Below are 19,129 nucleotides of genomic sequence, written 5' to 3'. Positions count from 1 at the left end.
CACCTCCTGGCCCAAGCTTTTCTTGCTTCCCATCCAGCTTTGTCCCCCACTGAGTGGTCCTTCCCAAGAGTGTAGAGCTTTGTCAAAAGACATAAACTACATATTTTCTTGCCTTTGGCATATAGTCCTTTCTCCTGAGAAAAGGAAACGAGGGTCAGAGAAGAGCAAACATGGAGAGTTTTTTCTAGGAGTTTCATGTACTACAAACTGAGTTATAATCTCTGGCTGGAATCTCTACCCTCAGCTAAATCCCTCAGTCTCTTGTTTCTTACCACAAACCGGAGCCTCGTCACCTCATTTATTCCTTCACTGCTTCTGTGACTCTTCTTGCCTTGGAGCTACTTCTTATCCCTCGAGTGGAATATAGATTTCCTAACTCTCCTTCTCCTGCTTTCTGTCAGTCAAGCCCACAGGCCTGCTAGCCTCTAAGAGAAACAGATCAAAGCTGAAAATACGTGGGAAAAAGGTCAAACAACTTCAGAAAGGTTCTTCTAGTAGTGATCTCCAGTCTACAAGGGGAAGAAATAGAACTGGACCTGTCTCATCCAGAGTATGTAGGTAGAAAAACAAGTTCGTGGACCTTAGCAGTTAGGATGATTTTGGCTACAAGAAAATAAACCAACAACTACTGCCTTAAACTGTGAGGAAATGCATTGTTTTATGTATCAGTTAGGTCAGAGGTAGGGCAGACTTTGGAAATGATTGATTCAGTAGATCAGTAATGTTTAGTGAGGTCATGAAGGACAAAGGTCCATCCCATTTTTCTACTCTGCCATCTTCCTGGTTGACGTTGTCCTCAACGTGGTAGCAAGATGGTCATAGCAATTCCAGTTTTCATATCCAGGCTCAACAATATCTAGAGGCAGAAGAGAGAGTTTCTCTTCTTGGTTGTTTTCTTAGGAGACAGCTTTTCTCAGAATCCTTTCATTAGACTCCTCACATTACATTGACCAGAATTGGACCATCACCCATTTCTGAAGCTATAACTGGCAAAGGGGAATAGGATAACCTTTTGACCAATCAGACCCTCCTCTGGGGTTGGGGAGAGACAGAAAAGACAGAGAAGAAAAAGGGGAAGAATGAATGCTGGGTAAATATCCAACAACATCTACTATACAAATGGATGTGTCAAGTATCAAGATGAGGGGCCGATACTGGGGAAAGCCTTTCTAAGTTTTATTGTCCTTTTTTCTACCTATTAATGGCTTTGGTTACCCATCTGCTTCCCTGTGGAGACCAGCAGACCAGCTTAAAGAGACCAGTAATATTTGGGAATGGGAAGGGCTGGGAGCTAGCCCATTGAGGTCATCTGGGATGTAACTATTTGAGAGTTGGAGGGAGGAAGCTTTGAAGCCAGAGAAAACATGTGATTACCTAAGAAAGAGCCTGAGGTGAAAGGTGAGATGCAGACTTCTAAAGCTAGAGTCCTATAGAGCTGATTCAAACTTTAAGTGTGCATACAGGTAGGTGGGCAGATTCCAGAAACAGTACCATTATATTAGGAGGGAAGAGTTGATGTTGGAGACCACAGATCAAGGAGGCTGAGACACTCTTGTGCAGAGGCTGAGCTATTTGTACTTAAACGAGTCACATCCCAGATGTCCTATTTTACTTTCAATTTAGGAGGCCTCTGAGAACAAGGAATTTTACATTGTATTTATTATATGTGTTATTCAATATATTTATTTCATAGGCTATCTGTCTGGAATTTACAAGTTTTTGGGGTACTTTTTCCTTGTATAGATGTATCTTAATTTATGTGACCATTTTTCCCCTAATATTGACATTTAGATTATTTTTAGTCTTTCGCTTAATACTTGAAATAGCTACAGTGAGTATCTTTGTTCAGAAGTATTTTGCTATATCTAAGTATCTCCTGAAGATAGAGTCCTAGCAGCAGAAATATAAAATTCCAGTAGGGTTGCCAGATAAAATACAGGACACCCAGTTAAAGTATGATTTAGATAAGCAACAGATAATCTTTTTAACATAAGTATGTCCCATGCAGTTTGCTAAATCTAGCAACCCAAGTATAAAGCCCTTGAAGCCTTTTAACACATTTTTCCAAACCACTTTTCAGAAAGATTTTTACCACTTATATTTTCATCAGCAGAGTTAGAGGTGAGTCTACCACACTGCATCCTAATCGACAAGAATCACTCATGCGGTGAAACCTGCGAGAGCTGGAGCTTGACAGGACTGCCTTGTTTTTCGAAGTCTTCCGTTTTCAGCCTTTGACAGGGTGTGGTCTTACAACTTCTCTATTACTTTTTAGTGGAAAATATTAGTTTTCCTTCTCTGAGAGGTTTCCGTCTTACAATGGTTCTGGCTTTCTCAGGTTTTACTTTATAAACAAACAAAAACAAAATGGGTTTACTGAGTTCCTAAGGGGCTATGGCTTCTTCTTACTGCTCTTGCATGTCTTTGATTAGTAGGAGGCTCAACATTTTTTGCATTAGTATTTTTCCCTTTGTGTGGTCTCCAAACTTTTGATCTTACCTTTCAATTTGAAAAAAAAAATTCATCCCCCATATAATCAGATTCGCATATGCATATATGTGAATTAGTATATGCATATACTAATATATTTAAATTATAAAAATACCCCCCAAATAGAGTTTTTTTTTTAAAGGATGGGTTAAAAATAGTCATAATATTTTCATCTTACCCCAGAAATCACCTTGAGCCCTTTTACCAAAAACAAAAAACAGAAAACAAAACCCATTGCTGTCCAGTCAATTCTGACTCATAGTGACCCTATAGGACAGAGTAGAACTGCTCCACAGGGTTTCAAAGGAGCGGCTGGTGGATTCGAACCGCCAGCCTTTTGGTTAGCAGCCAGGCTTTTAACCATTGCACTGCCAGGACTCCTGAGCCCTTTTGGAATTGCGTATTCCATTCTGGAGACTGCTGGTCTGTATTCTATATATTCTTTCTGTATTAGGATTTTAGTGTTTTTCTTATGTATCTGAACAAGCTTTTATTAGCTTATTGCTTTATTTGTGGCATATTTGTTTCTCTCTTTGCTTTTAAATGTTGATTATTGTGCTTTTTGAGGCACAGAAATCAAAAAGATTTTAATTAACTTTTAGTCATCCCTATTTTGGTTTCTTCCTATGCGTTTATCCTTAGAAAGGCCTTTCCCAATCTCAGGCCAAATAACTTATTCACCTGTGTCTTCCTCCAGTAGATTTATGGTTTGATTTTTTTAATCTTGTAGTTAACTCTAATCCATCTGCAGTTTTTTTAGTGTATGGTGTGAAATATGGATCTAACTTTCATTATTTAAAAAAAAAAGAAAGAAACCCAAACAAACCATCTTCCTGATCCAAAGGCATTCAGCAAAGTTGTTGCTTTTTGAAAGATGCCTCACAGAAAATAACTTGCATTCAAACTTGCAGATCTGTTTTGGGGTTATACAATGGTTGGGACAATGACTTCCTTTGAAGAAAAGATTCCTAAAAGTTCTTATACATAAATCTTTTAGAGTAATTATGGACATCAGCAACCTGTGAATGGTATACTTTTAGGGGTCAGAAGTTCATGTAAATATTCTAAGGTATCTGGGTGGATGTTAAGGTTGATTCTGAACAGATCTTGTAGACCTAAGCTTATTTTGCAATCTAGCTGTACAGATGTTCCATACTGGGTCTTATCTGTATGTAAACAGAATTCAAAGCAGTGAACAAACCCACCAGGTATTTTAGCTTGATACTTTTACTCAGAAGCCCTCACTACTCAGATGTGGTCTGTGGACCAGCAGCTTCAGCATCCTCTGGTAGCTTGTAAAAAATGCAGAATATAGGTCCACACCCTATACCTACTGAACCACCCCGAGGCTCACATTAAAGGTGCATATTAAAGTTTGAGAAGCACTGCTTTAAACCGTAGAGACTCACTTGCACTATTAGAAAATTTAAAACACATGCAGACTGAAATTGGAATTAGAACTAGTGTGGCGGCTTGAGAGATCAGGCCTGACTGACTAGTGCTCCTTGTTCATGATGTCAGTGTGTCTCCAATATCTTCTCTAGCCACACTGACTTTCCCATATTCCTCAGAGTTACTATTCTGTCATAATGTTGGCCTGGCATGGTCCAACTCTATCTCATGACGTTGCTATAAATAGGGATACTTTCTCCTGTAAAAGCAGCTTAAACGTTAAGGAGGTTTATATATCACTAACAAGATATCCAGAGCATGGGTGGTCCCAGGGTGAAATCACTGACTCTGGAAAGATCTCAAGGACTCCCATCTTTCTGTTTCACCACCTTCAGGATGTTAGCTTTTCCCCAGGCTTGACTCCTAACAGTTGCTAGATGGTTGCTTCAGATCAAGGCAATGTGTCCTCACACAGGCCTTTTTTTTTTTTTAAATGAGGAAAGAAAACCTTTTTCCGAAGTCCTCTAGCATACTTTCCTTATGCTCCCAGTGGCCAGGTTTTGTTCACATACACATGCCCTTGTTGCAAGGGAGGCTGGGAAAGTGAGTATTCGCACTTTCATTCTCCACAGTGAGAGTGGCCTCTGTCAGAAGGGAATGGTGATGAAGGGGGAAAATTATTGGCCCCTAGAAAGACAACTCAGAGTGACTGCCAAATCATCTTTTAGGTTTGTTTTTATTCTTCTTGTTAGCTGACAGATTCTTTCCATTTTTTTTTCTTTTTTCCCCTTGAACTCAAATTTCTGAAGAAGAGAATCTGATTGACCTACCTCATAAGTTTTGAGCTAAGTTCTCCAGTCACTTGAGGAAATGTTAACTGTGAAAGAAATATAAATTAAATATATAAGTTTAAGCACAACTGTAGATTAGCTGCCCTTGGGTCAGGTGTCCACCCAGGGGCCAATCAACTGAGGCCTAAGGGGAAGGGTCATGTGGTCAGAAACATGGTCCTTAGTTACTTGGTTGCCAGGGACTGTGGATATTTAGGTACAGATACTGACACCCATGGCACACAAGAAAAACAGGAACTGCTGAAGAGAGTGGTGGGATGGGGGAGTGGTTGGTGGTCAGAACAGGACAAATAAGCAGACCAGCCCTGAGCCCCCTGTTTACATCTTAAATGGAGAGGGAGCTCCCAGGCCTATTGCATCATAGTTAGAAAGACTGTAGGCAGCTGTATGTCTTTGGAGTGAGGCCAATTCCTTCTTTGCTGTGTCCTGGGTACAAATAGGCCAGACGGATCCTAAAGGCCAGGTAGATAGACTTGTTCTGTATCTAGGAGGGCTGGGTTATGAGTAAGTTTGCAGGATTCTGGGGCCTAAAACAGCATCCTGCCCTACTTGGCAGGGGATAGAATGAAGAGAGATGGGTTCCAGGTCTCTGGCCTGCCAGGGAAGTGGAGAGAGTATACATGAGGCTCTCTGGGCTGGGTACATGCTCTGGGGCTTCAAGGAGGCAAGGAACAAAAGGTCTGAATTTCTTCAGTCTAGGAGCAGTGTCTGCATCTGAATTCTGGGCCTATTTTATGGAAGCTGGTGAAGCTTCAGGTGAGGTTTTTGTACAGGGAAAGTTTCCTGGAGTTCAAGGGAAGCCAGGGCCCACTCTGAGAAGCATTAGAGTGAGGCTTTCCTGCCCTGTGGTATAGCAGGACATTGTTGTCCTCAGGAGATGGAGAGGCCTTTTTTTCCTCCCAGTTTGTTTGTTTTAACTGTAGTGAAAATACACATAACAAAACATATACCGACCCAACAATTTCTGTGTATACAATTCAGTGACCATTGGTTAAATTCTTCAAGCTGTACAGCCATTTTCACTATCAGAAAGGCCTTTTTTCATGTATGGCTTACAGGGCCAAGCTCAGACCCAGTACCTCATAGAGGATGAAGTCGAAGCCCAAGCTGGAAGGCTAAAGTATCTCTGTTGTAATCGAATGGAGATGAGTTCTAGAAAGGGGCAGCCTCCTTTCCCTCCCTGTAGCTTTCTCCTAGACCTGTGCCTTCACCTTATTTACAGTGGTGAAGTACAGGATGTCCTCCAGGAGGGTGTGGCTATTTCTGATCAAGATCCCCTGAGCCCCACCAGATGGTCCTGAAGGCAGGAAAGGAGAGAAGTACTCATTAGTGGTCCTGAGCACAGTAGACTCTTTAGTGACATGTACTACAGGCAAGAAGGGTCTGGTGTCACTATGACCCTGTCCAGGATTTGGACTGTACCTGAGTGGGGCTTTTCCATGGCTTGGAAGGGGTATCACTTCTCCTCTACATGTGCTTGATTTGGCTAGGTGGAAATTGGTTGGGTAGACCTAAGACTAGGCTGGTTGGCTGAGCCCATAGAGGGGCTCAACCCAACCCACTACTGCCATTGAGTCGATTCCAACTCATAGCGACCCTACAGGATGGAGAAGAACTGCCCCATGGAGTTTCCAAGGAGCGCCTGGCAGATTTGAACTGCCGACCTTTTGGTTAGCAGCTGTAGCTCTTAACCGCTATGCCACCAGGGATTCCATAGAAGGGCTAGTCAGCCAGATTTTGGTGTACATTACAGCTAGTTGTGGAGAGTGAGCCCAGCCCGGTGCATAGAGTATTGACTAGTGGCCCAGGTCATGCCCAGGAGATACCAGAGTCAACAGAGTCTCCAGATAGAGGACCAATGGGTGCTTTTCTAACAGTCTGAAACATGCCCACCTCTACCCCAAGCCAGGCAGCTACTCTGTCCTGCTGTTTAATGGTGTTGGATGTGACCAAGGGAATCTTTGATAAGGGCCAGAGATTTCAAGGGCTCAAGATGAAGCCACAGTAAGGGCAGACAAACCTAGCAGCAGTAGCAGAATGAGGGCAAGTTAGAGCAGAACTCAGGTTCCAGAGTGAGTGGGAGTGGTTGGCAAAGAACCAATAGCAGGACTGTGCCCTGGACTCCTCTTTTGAAGTAGGGTGCAGGGAACAGGCTTAGCTGCTGAACTGGGACCCACGCTCTCCTATGCAAGATTGGAAGTATCCTGGTTAGCTTGTGTGGGCAGGTGGAAATAAAGAGAACCAGAACGAGGCAGTATGTGAGGTTGGAAGCGCTCTGGAAGAGGAGTCAAAAGGCCAGGGCTCTGCCATTGACTTATATGTGGCTCTAGGTGAACTTCTTTTTCCCTTCTCTGGGACTCAGTTTCCCTACTGGAAATAACAGCTGGGTTTGCCAGTCTGGAAGATCTGACCGTGCATTCCAATCCTGCTGCAGTTTGTTTTAAGGACTGTGTTGAGACACCTTCTGGTAGGTACCAGCCTTTGCCTCCCTCAGTCTAGACCCCTTGGTTTCCAAAGTGGAGAGAGTTCAGGGAGCCTCTCCAGGTGTCTTAGTCATCTGGTGCTACTACAACAGAAATACCACAAGTGGATGGCTTTAACAAACAGAAGTTTATTCTCTCACGATCTAGTAGGCCAGAAGTCCAAATTTAGGGTGTCAGCTCCAGGGGAAGGCTGTTTTTCTCTCTCAGCTCTAGGGGAAGGTCCTTGTCATCGATTTTCCCTGGTGGAGGAGCTTCTCAGCCCAGGGACCCCAGGTCCAAAGGACCCGCTATTCTCCTGGCTCTTGCTTCTTGATGGTACGAGGTCTCCATGTCTCTGCTTGCTTCTCTCTTTTATATCTCAAAAGAGATTGGTTTGAGACACAACCAAATCTTGTAGATTGAGTCCTTCCTCATTAACATAACTGCCACTAATCCCACCTCATTAACATCACAGAGGGGGATTTACAGCACATAGGAAAATCACATCTGATGAGAAAATGGTCAACAGTCACACAATACTGGGAATCATGGCCTAGCCAAGTTGACAGATATTTGGGGGGACTCAATTCAATCCATGACATCAGGTGAGGCCATCCCTATATCAGGGCTCGACTGAGGCTGCCACCTCAGGTGCAGTAGAGAAGTTGTCCTGAATGGAAGCATCTGCTGGGTCCCGCTGGACTGGGAAAGTGAAAATCCATCTAGGGTATGTGCTCATCTTGGACATCGCGCCAATCAGTTCAGGTGCCCTCCGTCACCTTCTTTAACTCATCTGTCAAGAAACAAAGGAAGAGACCCAGGCCTTGGAGGAGGCTAACTCCCTCATCAGCTGCAAACCACCTGGCCACAGATAGATGGCGGCTTCTTCAGTTTCCAGCTCCTCAAACAAAGCCCACGCTTTTCTGCCAGATTGAAATCTTTCGTTCTGGCCAAAGAAGCAAATCTGTTTACCATATTGAAAAGCCAGAGGAGTTGTAAAATGGTGGGGAGAAAAAGCTGTTTTGTGAATTATAAAATGTGAGTTTGAATTTCTCATGCCATGTGACTCATCTCTGTGTCTCTGCCCTCCACCCAAAGCCTGGCATAAAAGATGGGTCAGGATCGCCACATGCTGAGTATCTTAATTTTCAAAAATTTCAGGCAGGAGTTTTGTAGGAAAATCTTATCAGCTCGATCTTAAAAGAGAGAAGGTGGAATCTGATGCTTGTTGTTACTATTTTAATTTTTAAACAGCTTTATTAAGATTTAGGCACCCTGGTGGCACACAGGTTAAGAGCTCAGCTGCTAACTAAAGGTTTGGTAGTTCAAATCCACCAGCCGCTCCTTGGAAACCCTGTGGGGCAGTTCTACTCTGTCCTGTAGGGTAGCTATGAGTTGAAATTAACTCAACAGCAACAGGTTTAGTTTTTTGATTAAGATTAAATTTGTGTAACCTATTGTGAATAAACCTGTTGCCTTTGAATCGATTCTGACTCCTAGCGGCCCTATAGGACAGAGTAGAACTCCCCATCAGGTTGCCAAGGTGGGGTTGGTGGATGCGAACTGGTTACTAGCTGAATGTTTAACCACTGTGCCACCAGGGCTCCTCTACTGTGAACAGTGCTGCTATAAATATCTGTGTACAAGATTTTGTGTGCACAAAGGTTTTCGGTTCTCTTGGGAGTAAAATGGCCGTGTCATATGTTAAGCGTTTGATTTTTGAGGAGCTTAATACGATTTTACCTTCCCACCAAAAAAAAAAAAAAGATTAAATTTGTGTAACATAATTCATTCATTTAGAGTATGCAGTTGGTTTATAGTATATTTATAATAGTCTCAGAGTTGTGCAACCATCGCTACAACAAATTTGAGAACCTTTTCATTACCCCAAGAAGAAACCCCATACCCATTAACAGTCTCTCCTTATTTTTCAAGAAATTAAAAAAAAAAAAAAGTAGAGCTTACGTGAGCCAATTTACAGGTGTGACCCTGGGTGATAGCTAAGAAAGTACTTTTTTTCATGTGCTTAGCTCCCTAGAGACTCCTGCCCAGGGCCTGACATGGAGTGGGAGGTGCTTTGTCTCTGTGCAGTACTGGAAGAAGCCACTAGGTGGGAGTCAGGGACAAATTCTGGGAAGTCTAAAACCCACGGAAGAAGGTATGGGCTTTATAAATTGCAAGATAATAGCCTTTTTTCCGTCCTTCTTTTTTAAATGAGAAAGATGACATAAACCAAACCCACTGCTGTCCAGTCGATTCTGATTCATAGCGACCCTATAGGACAGAGTAGAACTGCCCTGTAGAGTTTCCAAGGAGCGCCTGGCAGATTTGAACTGCCAACGTCTTGGTTAACAGCTGTAGCACTTAACCACTACACCACCAGGGTTTCCGAAAGATGACATAACACCTTGTTATTTAAGCTGCTGGACAGTGCACTTGAGTCAGCTGGCAAAGAGTTCTTTTTTCTTGGAGACCAGTGGACAAAGAGCAGGCCAGGGAGACCTCCACTGTCTTGGTGTCAGGAAGTTGAGAGAGTGGAGGGCTGAGTGCTGTGGTCCTGGGAGCATAAACCCAGTCTTCCATTGTCAAAGGTGAGAAATCCTCTTGAAATTCCATGACTCCAGTGCCTTTCACCAATACACTATTAGGATGGGTCTCTCCATTCCAGGAGGCATTTCCTGACTCAGTGTCTGCCAGGCCCTGCCCCAGAGAAGCTTATGGTACCTCGGTGAATTTCTAATGCATTTTTCCTGGCAGAGGACCCCAGATTGGGGGCCTTCACCCACTGCAGATATAGCTGTTTTAATTTTCCTGGCTTTTGATCCCCCCTCGCCACCACCAAAGTAAACTCTATCCTACTAAATTCCAGAGAGCTGGCTCCTTTCAGACATGACCTGAGGAGACTATTTCAGTCCCTAAGAACTGATGTTTATAAATGACCAAGAATGTGCAAACACTGGTGAAAGAGCAAATAAATCCTTCCCCACTAAATTTTCTGCTTTAGGCCCAGGGGATGTGGTAGCAGATGTTGCCAGGTTAGCTTAACTTGAGTCTGACCATGTACACTCCCACCCCCCCTTCCACCCACAAAGATGGCCTGCCACAGCCACAACTCCAAGAGCCTTCTCCGCTTTCAGGACCCACTAGTTAGTAGGCAAGCAGGTTGGCCAGCTCTGGGGAATTCATGCTCCCAGATAAACTTGTTCAGTACCCCATGCTTCAGTGAACTTCTGAAAGTGGGTTTCCTAACCTTTTGCTACTCAGAGTATGGTACTTGGACCAGCAGTATCGGAATCACCTGGGAGCTTGTTAGAAATGCACAATCTCAGGCCCCATTCCCAACCTATTGAATCAGAATCTGCATTTTTGTAAGAAGCCCCCTTCAGTCCAGTTGATTTATTATGAGTGAAGAAGCATTGTCTTTAACCAAGAGTTGGCCAACTATGGCCTACATTAGGCCCGCTGCACATTTCTTATAGCCCATGAGATTTCTGAGTGGTTGGGGGGAAAAATCACAAGAAGAATATATCAAGACATGAAAATTATATGAAAGTAAAATTTTAGTATCCATAAATAAAGTTTTATTGGAACACAGTCATATTCATTTACACATTATCTATGGCTGGTTTCATACTACAAATGTTAAAGTTGAGTATGACAGGCCATATGGCCCACAAAGCCTAAACTGTGTACTGTCTGCACAAGAAAAGTTTACTGACCCTTGTCCTAATCCATTTTGGTGATGGGTTCTCTGTGCTTGTGCACTGTGAGAACGTGGGTGGTGGTGGTTAAGTTGCTACTTCAAGAGCAGGACTTCCTCCAAGCGCAAAGGAGCAATGTCCTCTGGGCTGGGCTCTTCCTCTTCTTCCTCCTCCTCCCCTTATCTCTCTCTTCTCACCACCTCCTCCTGGTAGCAGGTCCAGTGTGCAGGGCCACCCATTGAAGAACACAAATTGTATCTGTACTTACTGAGGGGGTATCCTGATGGCTATCACCCAGGGCCCAGAGGCCAAGGCTCGGAGGCTGAGCAAGAGCTCAAGATGCAGGTGATTAGGTCAGCGGAAAGCCACATGACCCATAAGACTTCTCTCAGTCCACAATCCTGCCCGATAAGGTGCTGGCTCTTTGCTGCTGGCAGGAGTAAAACCTCGGAGGCACCACCCTCAGCCATTCCTGCAAGTGCCTGGAATTCCAACTAGGTAGGTGACATTTCTGAGCTTTCATTCTAGGCCTGGGGATGGGGGCAGGGGAGAAATGGACAAGCTAAAATGAGTTCTCCTTGTCCAGACATGACTATCCTGGCCTCGTAACTGTTGTTTCACTTCCAAAACTCTTAGTCTCACTGACTCTTGCCCTTTGCCCTTGGCTGGCTGCCTCATGTTCTACACAGTAGTGAGTTGAGTCTGGTTGCAGGTGAGTGAGGTGCTTTTAGGAAGATCCAGAGGGCTGTCAGGGTCCAACCCAAATTTGTGTAGGCTTTGTGGTTTCTTATTCCTTCATTCTTCCACCATGGGCCCAAGGAGTTCCCTAAGGCTCCACCCTCACAGGAAGCAGGAAGCCCAGGCCCACTTGGAGTATGGGCAGCTTTAAACCTATGGGAGTAACTGCTAGGCCAGATAAAACACAAGTTCTCAACATTTTGGGACTCATGGCCGATTCCAATAATCCGATGAAAGCTCTGTTTTCAGAGAAATGAAGGTATATACATACACAAAGTATTATGTGTACGTTTTATGGAAATACTCAGGGAATGTGAGGTGTCCTGGCCTGGATCCTTCTGGGTAGGAGCAGTGCAGCCCTGGGCGTGCCTTGCCAGTGCACTGATGACCGTAGCCCAGTTGCCACCCAGGTTAGTGAGTGTTACCACCACATCTCATTTATCCCCACTATTCCCCCTCCTGCCAGCCACAAATACATATCTGGTTCTTAGATCTTTAGGGTTTTTTTTTTTTTTCTTTCTCTCTTTTTTGATTGGGGGGGGTTGTTATTTTATGTAGTGAATTTTTGAGTTGAATTACAATACAAGTAAAATGTATTTTGTTGTAAAAAAGATCGAAGTAGAATTGTTTCTTAAGGATACCATAAAATATGTAAAGAATTTAGCAGCAGCTTGTCAAGATTCCTCCCCTCCCTCTCTTCTTCCTCCCCTCCCTCTCTTCTCCCTCCTCTCTCCATCGTTCATTACCTATCATGCGTTAGTTAAGCTAATAGATGAAATGGGCCCTGTCTTTTCCTCTTTGAGTCAAGCATCTACTCTGGGGAAACAGACCTTCAAGTCTCTATTTTCTCCAAGCAGAATTTTAGTCTTATATTGCCAGCCTTACCATTTGAGCCTCTTTCTTTCACTCAGAGAATGTTAATTAAGTTCCTACAGTGTAAAGGTATGGAAGTCAGAAACAAATCAGAAATAAGACACCACCTGTGATCTGGTGCAGGAGACAGACATGTCAACAGCCGATTGTGGTTCAGTACAATAGGACAAGTGGTGAAGTAGAGGGGAGCCTGGGTGCTTAGGGAGGAGTGAGAGGAGGCAATCTGGGAAAGCCTTCTGGAGGAGCTGTCACCTGTGCCACATCTGGATGGACCAGTGGGAGTTAGCAAGGCTGATGAGAGGCAGCCGTATTGGCCTTCTTGTCACCTTCTTCCCTTCTCTCAAGGAAAGGCACTGAGCTGTCTCCATGGGGAACCAGGTTTTCACCCATCCTGCAGGGCCTGGGACTCTGCCAGGCCTCTCCCCATTCAGCCCTAAGATCAGCTCCCCTGCCTCTTCCTCGCTGGAGCCCCAGATACACCTTTATTAAGTCCAGTCACAAGAAAAACCAAACCTTGCCGTTGAGTTGATTCAGACTCATAGTGACCCCACAGGGTTTCCAAGGCTGTAAATCTTTGCAGAAGCAGACTGCCACATCTTTCTCCCGTGGAGCAGCTGGTGAGTTCAAACTACTGACCTTTGGGTTAGCAGCCAAGCAATTTAACCACTGTGCCACCAGGGCTCCTTCCTTTATTACATAAAAAAAAAATGTGGTAATTCTTTATTTTATTCAGGGCGAGAAGTTGGTTTCATTCTCCTTGGAGGCTGAGCAAATGTGTGTTGACCAAATAAATTTCTTCACTTTGCTCTCCCAGGCTTCTCTAAATAAAAAAGCAAAGCCTACCTATCCCTGCAACCTTTGAGATGTCCTTTATTAGCATATTCCATCTCGGAATTAACCTGACAACAATGGGTTTGGTTTGGAATCGTATTTCTAAGCAGAAACCTAGGTTGGCTGACGCCTAGGACACACTCTAGAACTGGGCCAGAGGCGAGGAAGAAGGTTCTAGAGCTCCGTGCATGGGCAACAGAGTCTGCTTTTCCTTTCTGGCCTCTGATCTGGGTGTGTCTCCAGGAATTCAGGCCTCTCTGAGTGCCAGCTGCTGGCCAGAGCTCTCCTCCTCCTCCCCTGTGATCTCTGTGGGCTGGGCCAGCCCTGCCTGGGACTCTTCCTTGAGCCATTGTCCCTGCCTTGTCTTTGGGACCCTTCCCTTGGCCCTGGTGAAGGGGCATACAGACCCCCAGGAGAGCATTCTTTTTAGATGGGGAGTTCTGGGAAAGCCAATGACGGCCCTCAAGGGCTTTGGGAAAGCCCACATAGTCACAAGACGTGCTTCTGCAAGTCATTTTCCACAGCAGAGCTCTGGGCCCTCACACGTAATCGCAGTTCCTGCTGCAGCCACATCAAAGGTCACTTTCGTAATCAGTCATAGCCAGAGGCAGCACATTAAGGGCTGGGCAGGGGAGCAAAGCTGCTTTTAGGGGAGCTCTCAAAGGAGATGGGAGTGTGAGGAGGGGGTGGCAGTGGTGGCATCTGAGGAGTGCTGGAGAGGCCACCCTGGAAAGCCAGCATGTGACTTGCCAATAGGAATACAGACACAGTCCCCTGTCTTGGCCAGCTGCTGCCTCTCCAAGGCTCCTACCCAGGCTTTGCGCTAAGTCTCAAGGAAACACAGGTGAGGTGGCCTCAGCCTTTCCACCTCCCTGGTTTGTAAAGCAGGTAGCCTGGGGTGCAGGAGAGCCAGCAAGCAGCCTGGGATTTAACAGAGCAGCCCTCCCCTGCTCCCCCGACCATGCAGAATGCAGCCCCCAGGGACCATGTGGTGGTGGCTGACAGCAGCCAGAGCCAGACTCCCCCAGGCAAGGGTCTCCAAAGTTACAGTGGTTTATCTCTGTGGAGGATAGTGCAGCCAGGGACAGAAAACACCCTACATGGGGCCTGGCACCCAGCAGGTCCAAGAACCCAGACTGGAGCTGGTTCCGACTCTGTTCTTTTTGGGAAGCAACGGGCTTTTCTCAGGGCACAACCCGGCGCCCTGCTGGAAAAAGGGGTAGGCGTGGGCTTCGGGGTGGGGGTCAGGCTGTGTGTGGGAACCGACAAGCTCCTCCAAGAGCAACACTTATTTTTAGTCTTCTCCCCAGTCCCAAATAAACTGTGAGCAGCTGGGAGCCTGTGGGTAAATGCAGAGTGAAGCAGAGACAGGAAATCGGGGTCTCTCAGTAATGAGTTCCAGCCACTCCAGGAGGGAGAAGCCAGACTAAGAATTTTCTTCAGGACTGTTTCCCTTTGGCAGGCTCTGGTATTATCACTGAAAAGAAACTGTGTGTGTGTGTGTGTGTAATTCCTGTCCAGGGCTTTTTCTTTTTTTTTTCCCCTGCCTTTTTGTTAGGTTTGATTGCCCCACAGGACTTTAAATTCCTGGTGTGGGTGCCTGTGGCCACCACTGTGTGTGGTGTGTGTGTCTCTGGGGGCGGTGGGGAGGATACTGGCGCAGCTTGGTCTGGTCTGAGTAGTTGTATATCTGAAACTGTTTAGGGAAAGGCTGAAGGACACAGGCCAGGGAAGTGGGGAAATTTGAACAGAGCTTGGCGTTCCTGAGGGGGGAGGGCAGAGGCAAGGAAGGGGAGAGAACTTGGTTTCCAGCCAGAAAAAGAGCTTTTTCAACCAAGGAATCTAACTGCTGACATGGGTGCCCAGCATGGATGGGGACATTGATGTTTACAAGCATTTCGCGTGGCTGAAGAGGGTAAGTGACTGACCACTCTCTCTGGGTTTCTGTGGAGATGAGTGAGAGGAGAAACACACTGGAGTGTTTTAGCTGTATACGTGTGCGTGTGTGTGGGTGTGTGTTGAAGGGGGAGGTATTTGTCCGGCAAAGCCCTGTTGTGGCCAAGTTCTTCATGAGAATCTAATTATAGGCACTAGGGGAGAAAACAGTCAGCTGTCTTTGTTTCTGACCTCCTGGTGAATGAGTCTCTGTACAGAAACGCAAGCATTGAGTGAGGGAGTTAGTTATTTTAACTTTGGCACTTTAACAGTCTGAGGCTCCAAGCACTGTGACCAGAAATTGTGTCCACTGCTTTTGGGTTTGAGGACGCAGAGGAAGCTGCTGCCTTTTAAATGTACTGGATTCGGAAGTTGTTTAACTTATTCTCCACTCTGATGTTATCCGGTGTAGAGAGGATGTCTGCTGTCAGCCGAATGAGCTGCTGCACTTCCAGAGGGAGTCTCTTTGGGAGTTCTCTTTTGAATGCTCTGAAGCCTGGGGTTTGGGTTGCAAGTTTTTCTAGCCCTTTCTTTAGGGAATGAGCATGAGTGTTTGGTGTGTGAGGAATGAGTGAATATTGGGGGCTGGAATAGCCTCCTTATTCACTGAACTCAAGTACTCTCTTTTGTGACTGACTGCCTTGAAGCTGGCTGAGATGGGTATGCATTTGTTTTCTCACTGAGGAATTTCAGGCTGAATGTTTCTCAGAGGCAGGAAGGCAAAAGGAGCTGATAGATAAGAGATGTGACATTGTAACTGCAGAGGGACAGGAAGCATCCCACTCAGAAGGGGCAAGTAGGTCCCTTGACCACTGAGACAGCTAGCCTTTGTGTGTGCCCTGGGCAGTCACTCATTCAGCAAATATTTATTGAGTTCCAAGCACGGGCCCTACAATATCGAGCAAAGTTGAACCAGTCACCGCTCCTGTGGCTCTTCTGTCTAATGCAGGAGATGGAGGTTGAACAGTCCCAGTAAATAAACCCCAAACACAAACTGAGAAGTGCAGTGAGGAAGAACAGAAGGCCCATGAGAGCTATTGATGGTTGAGAAATAGGGGTCAGGGAGCCCTCTTTGAGGAAACAACACTTCATAGGAACCTGAAAGAGAAGTCGAGCGAGTCAGGTGAACAATGGAGTGAAAACGTTCCAGGCAAAAGGGATAAAACAAACAGAAAAAGCCAGTTGTTGTCAAGTCAGTTCTGACTCCTGGTGACCTCATGTGTGTGAGAGTAAAACTGTGCTCCGTAGGGTTAATTTGAAACCCTTTGCTTAGCAGCCAAGCGCATTAACTGTGTGCACCATCTAGGGACTCCCAGTAAGGGGGATAGTAGGTACAAAGATCATAAAACAAGAAGGAGTCTGGCAAGCTTCAAGACTGAGAGAAAGCCAATGTGGCTGCACTCAGCCATGGAGGGGAGAAGCAGGCAGACGCTAGATCACTCAGGACAGTGAAGGCTGCGGTGAGGGTTGTGGGTGATGTGGTTTGTCTAATGGAGGACTTGGAGCTGGGAAGTGACATGGGATACGTTGGGGGATCCAATTTATATTTTAAGAAAATTACTTTGGCTGTGATGTGGTACAGGGTAAGCTGTGTTGGGAAAAGTGAGGCAGCTAAACAAAATTGTAGAGATTGGGGGTTTGTAGAGACCAACTAGTACAAACCCCTCATCTAACAAAGCCCAAGAGACGCAAAGCTCATGGTTATTAGTGTCATAGCTATTAGTGGTGGAGCCCAGTCTTGAACCCTGTTCTCTGTCTCCCGGTCCAGTTCTTTCTACTTATCTCTTCTTCCAAAAATGTAGAAAATTACGGGTTTAGAGCCCAGCACAAGTCCTGTCTCTGCTCAGCCCCTACTTAACTATGGGATGGAGAAGCTGCAGCCACCAGGAAGCATGCTGAGATGACCAGACATTTTGGCAAAGGTTGTATTATCTTAGGCTTTTAAAAAGCGTCATCGAGGAAGTAATAGGGAAATAGGTAAAGAAGTGCACTTCTCATCCCTTGGTCTTTATTTCCCCACAACCAAAATGAAGTGTTTTTTTTTATTATCTAGGAGGGCCTTTCAGGCATGCTGTGCCTGGGATCCTGGTGCCATGTCCCAGCGCTGGGGCAGATGTTTTAACTCTGTACCTTGTGCAGGAGAAGTTCTTTCTGGAGGAACTAACTTTGCAAGTGACATAACCTAAGAAGGTCCTTTCTCTCCTGAGATCCAGGGCATGAGCTCTGGCTCCTGTGAACAGTTGAACTTTGCTGAGAGGAGTGCTAAGAAGGCTTCAGACCCCTGGGATGACTCATAGGGAAACAGATATTTTTCATCTACTTTTAGAATTATAAGGAACATTTTAAACGGCAAAACACTAAGTATCTGATATATGGTACTAGTATGATCAGAGTGTCCTTACCTTAAATATGACTGCCAGATTCTTCTTTTTAAAATCTCCTTTCATCCTGTGACCCTGACCATAAACCCTCAGGACTTGTTCTTTGCCTGGAAGAGAAAGCCCAGGCTTTTCAGCTTGGTTGAACCCTGAGACCCGTTGTACCCAGCCTCAACTTACCTTTGTAGTTTCGACTTTTATATTGACTCCCAGTGAGCTCCGAAGCGTCCTATTGCTTTTGTTGTTAGTTACCATCGAGTCAGTTCCAACTCATGGTGACCCTATGTGTGCAGAGTAGAACTGGGCTTCATAGGGTCTTAAGGCTTTGACCTTTCGGAAGCAGATTTCCAGGCCTGTCTTCTGAGGTGTCTCTGGGTGTGTACGAGCTGCCAACCTTTTGGTTAGTAGCTGAGTGCTTAACTGTTTGTGCCACCCAGGGACTCCACTATATACTGAGCACAGTATACTCCGTCCCTTTTTTGTCCTCCTTTTCTCTAATTTCCACTCGCTTCATCTGATTCTATCAAGCCCTTCCTTTCAGTCTTTTGCTGACCTCAACCCTGCAGTAGGCTCCTTCAGCCCAAGTCACCAGCACTTTATGGCACCCACCCCTAGTCATGTGCTTCTTCAACCTCTGAGAGCAGGTTCCTCTGAACCCAGATTTTTGAAGATGGAAACACTGTCCTCTTCATGCTGCTGTGCAGAAGGGGTGGGTTCTAGAAGAAGAGGTGCCTGAAATATGACCTGGTTAACATGACAGACTAGAAGCCCATGTCCTTTGGCCAGTCCAAGAGTGTAATGCCTTGGAACAAGACAGAGTCTTTGCATTTTGAGGCAAGGTAGGAGATGTCTATGATCAGGGTAACACAGAGCTAGAGGGGAAATATTTGCTTAGGAAAGACATATTGCTCCCTGGCCATTGGGGGTGGGACACTGTGTAATATAGGTAAAAACATACAGTTTGGAGTCAGGCCTGGATTAGAATCCTGACTTTGCCACATTTACTGGCTTTGTGATCTTAGGCAGAGTACCTCAAATGCTTGGATTTCTTCATCTATAAAATAAGGAAAATAGTAGTATCTGCACATACAGGTTTTGTGAGGATCGAGTAAGATGATGCATGTAAAATACTTAGCATAGAACTATGCATGTAGGAAACATTTAATTAAAATTAACTGCTATTGAAGCAAAAAGCTGGAAGCAACCAAGGTGTCCATCAGCGGATGAATGGATAAATAAATTATGGTATATGCACACAATGGAATACTACCCATCGATAAAGAACAGTGAGGAATCTGTGAAACATTTCATAACATGGAGGAAACTGGAAGGCATTATGCTTAGTGAAATTAGTCAGATGCAAAAGGACGAGTATTGTATAAGACTACTATTATAAGATCTTAAGAAATAGCTTAAACTGAGAAGAACACATTCTTTTGTGGAGAGGGAGAGAGGGCAGGAGAGGGCTATTTACTGAT

The 19,129-nt window shown here is 45.2% G+C and overlaps 1 protein-coding gene across 11 annotated transcripts in view; it reads left to right on the top strand.

Moving 5' to 3' along the window:
• PPFIBP2 (PPFIA binding protein 2) overlaps positions 1–19,129 on the top strand; it is a 171,653-nt gene that overhangs the window by 60,349 nt on the left and 92,175 nt on the right. The window contains exon 1 of one of the 11 annotated variants that reach the window (XM_023550886.2): positions 12,198–15,253. The exons of the other annotated variants lie outside the window; for them this stretch is intronic. Coding sequence (XP_023406654.1) covers positions 15,206–15,253 — 48 coding nt within the window. The 5' untranslated portion in view covers positions 12,198–15,205. Of the gene's footprint in view, positions 1–12,197; positions 15,254–19,129 lie in introns of those variants that run through there. 11 annotated transcript variants of the gene reach the window in all.

This window comes from Loxodonta africana, chromosome 7 (genome assembly GCF_030014295.1).
Source record: "Loxodonta africana isolate mLoxAfr1 chromosome 7, mLoxAfr1.hap2, whole genome shotgun sequence".
Lineage (NCBI taxonomy): Eukaryota > Metazoa > Chordata > Mammalia > Proboscidea > Elephantidae > Loxodonta > Loxodonta africana.
This window is presented reverse-complemented; position numbering and strand designations above follow the sequence as displayed.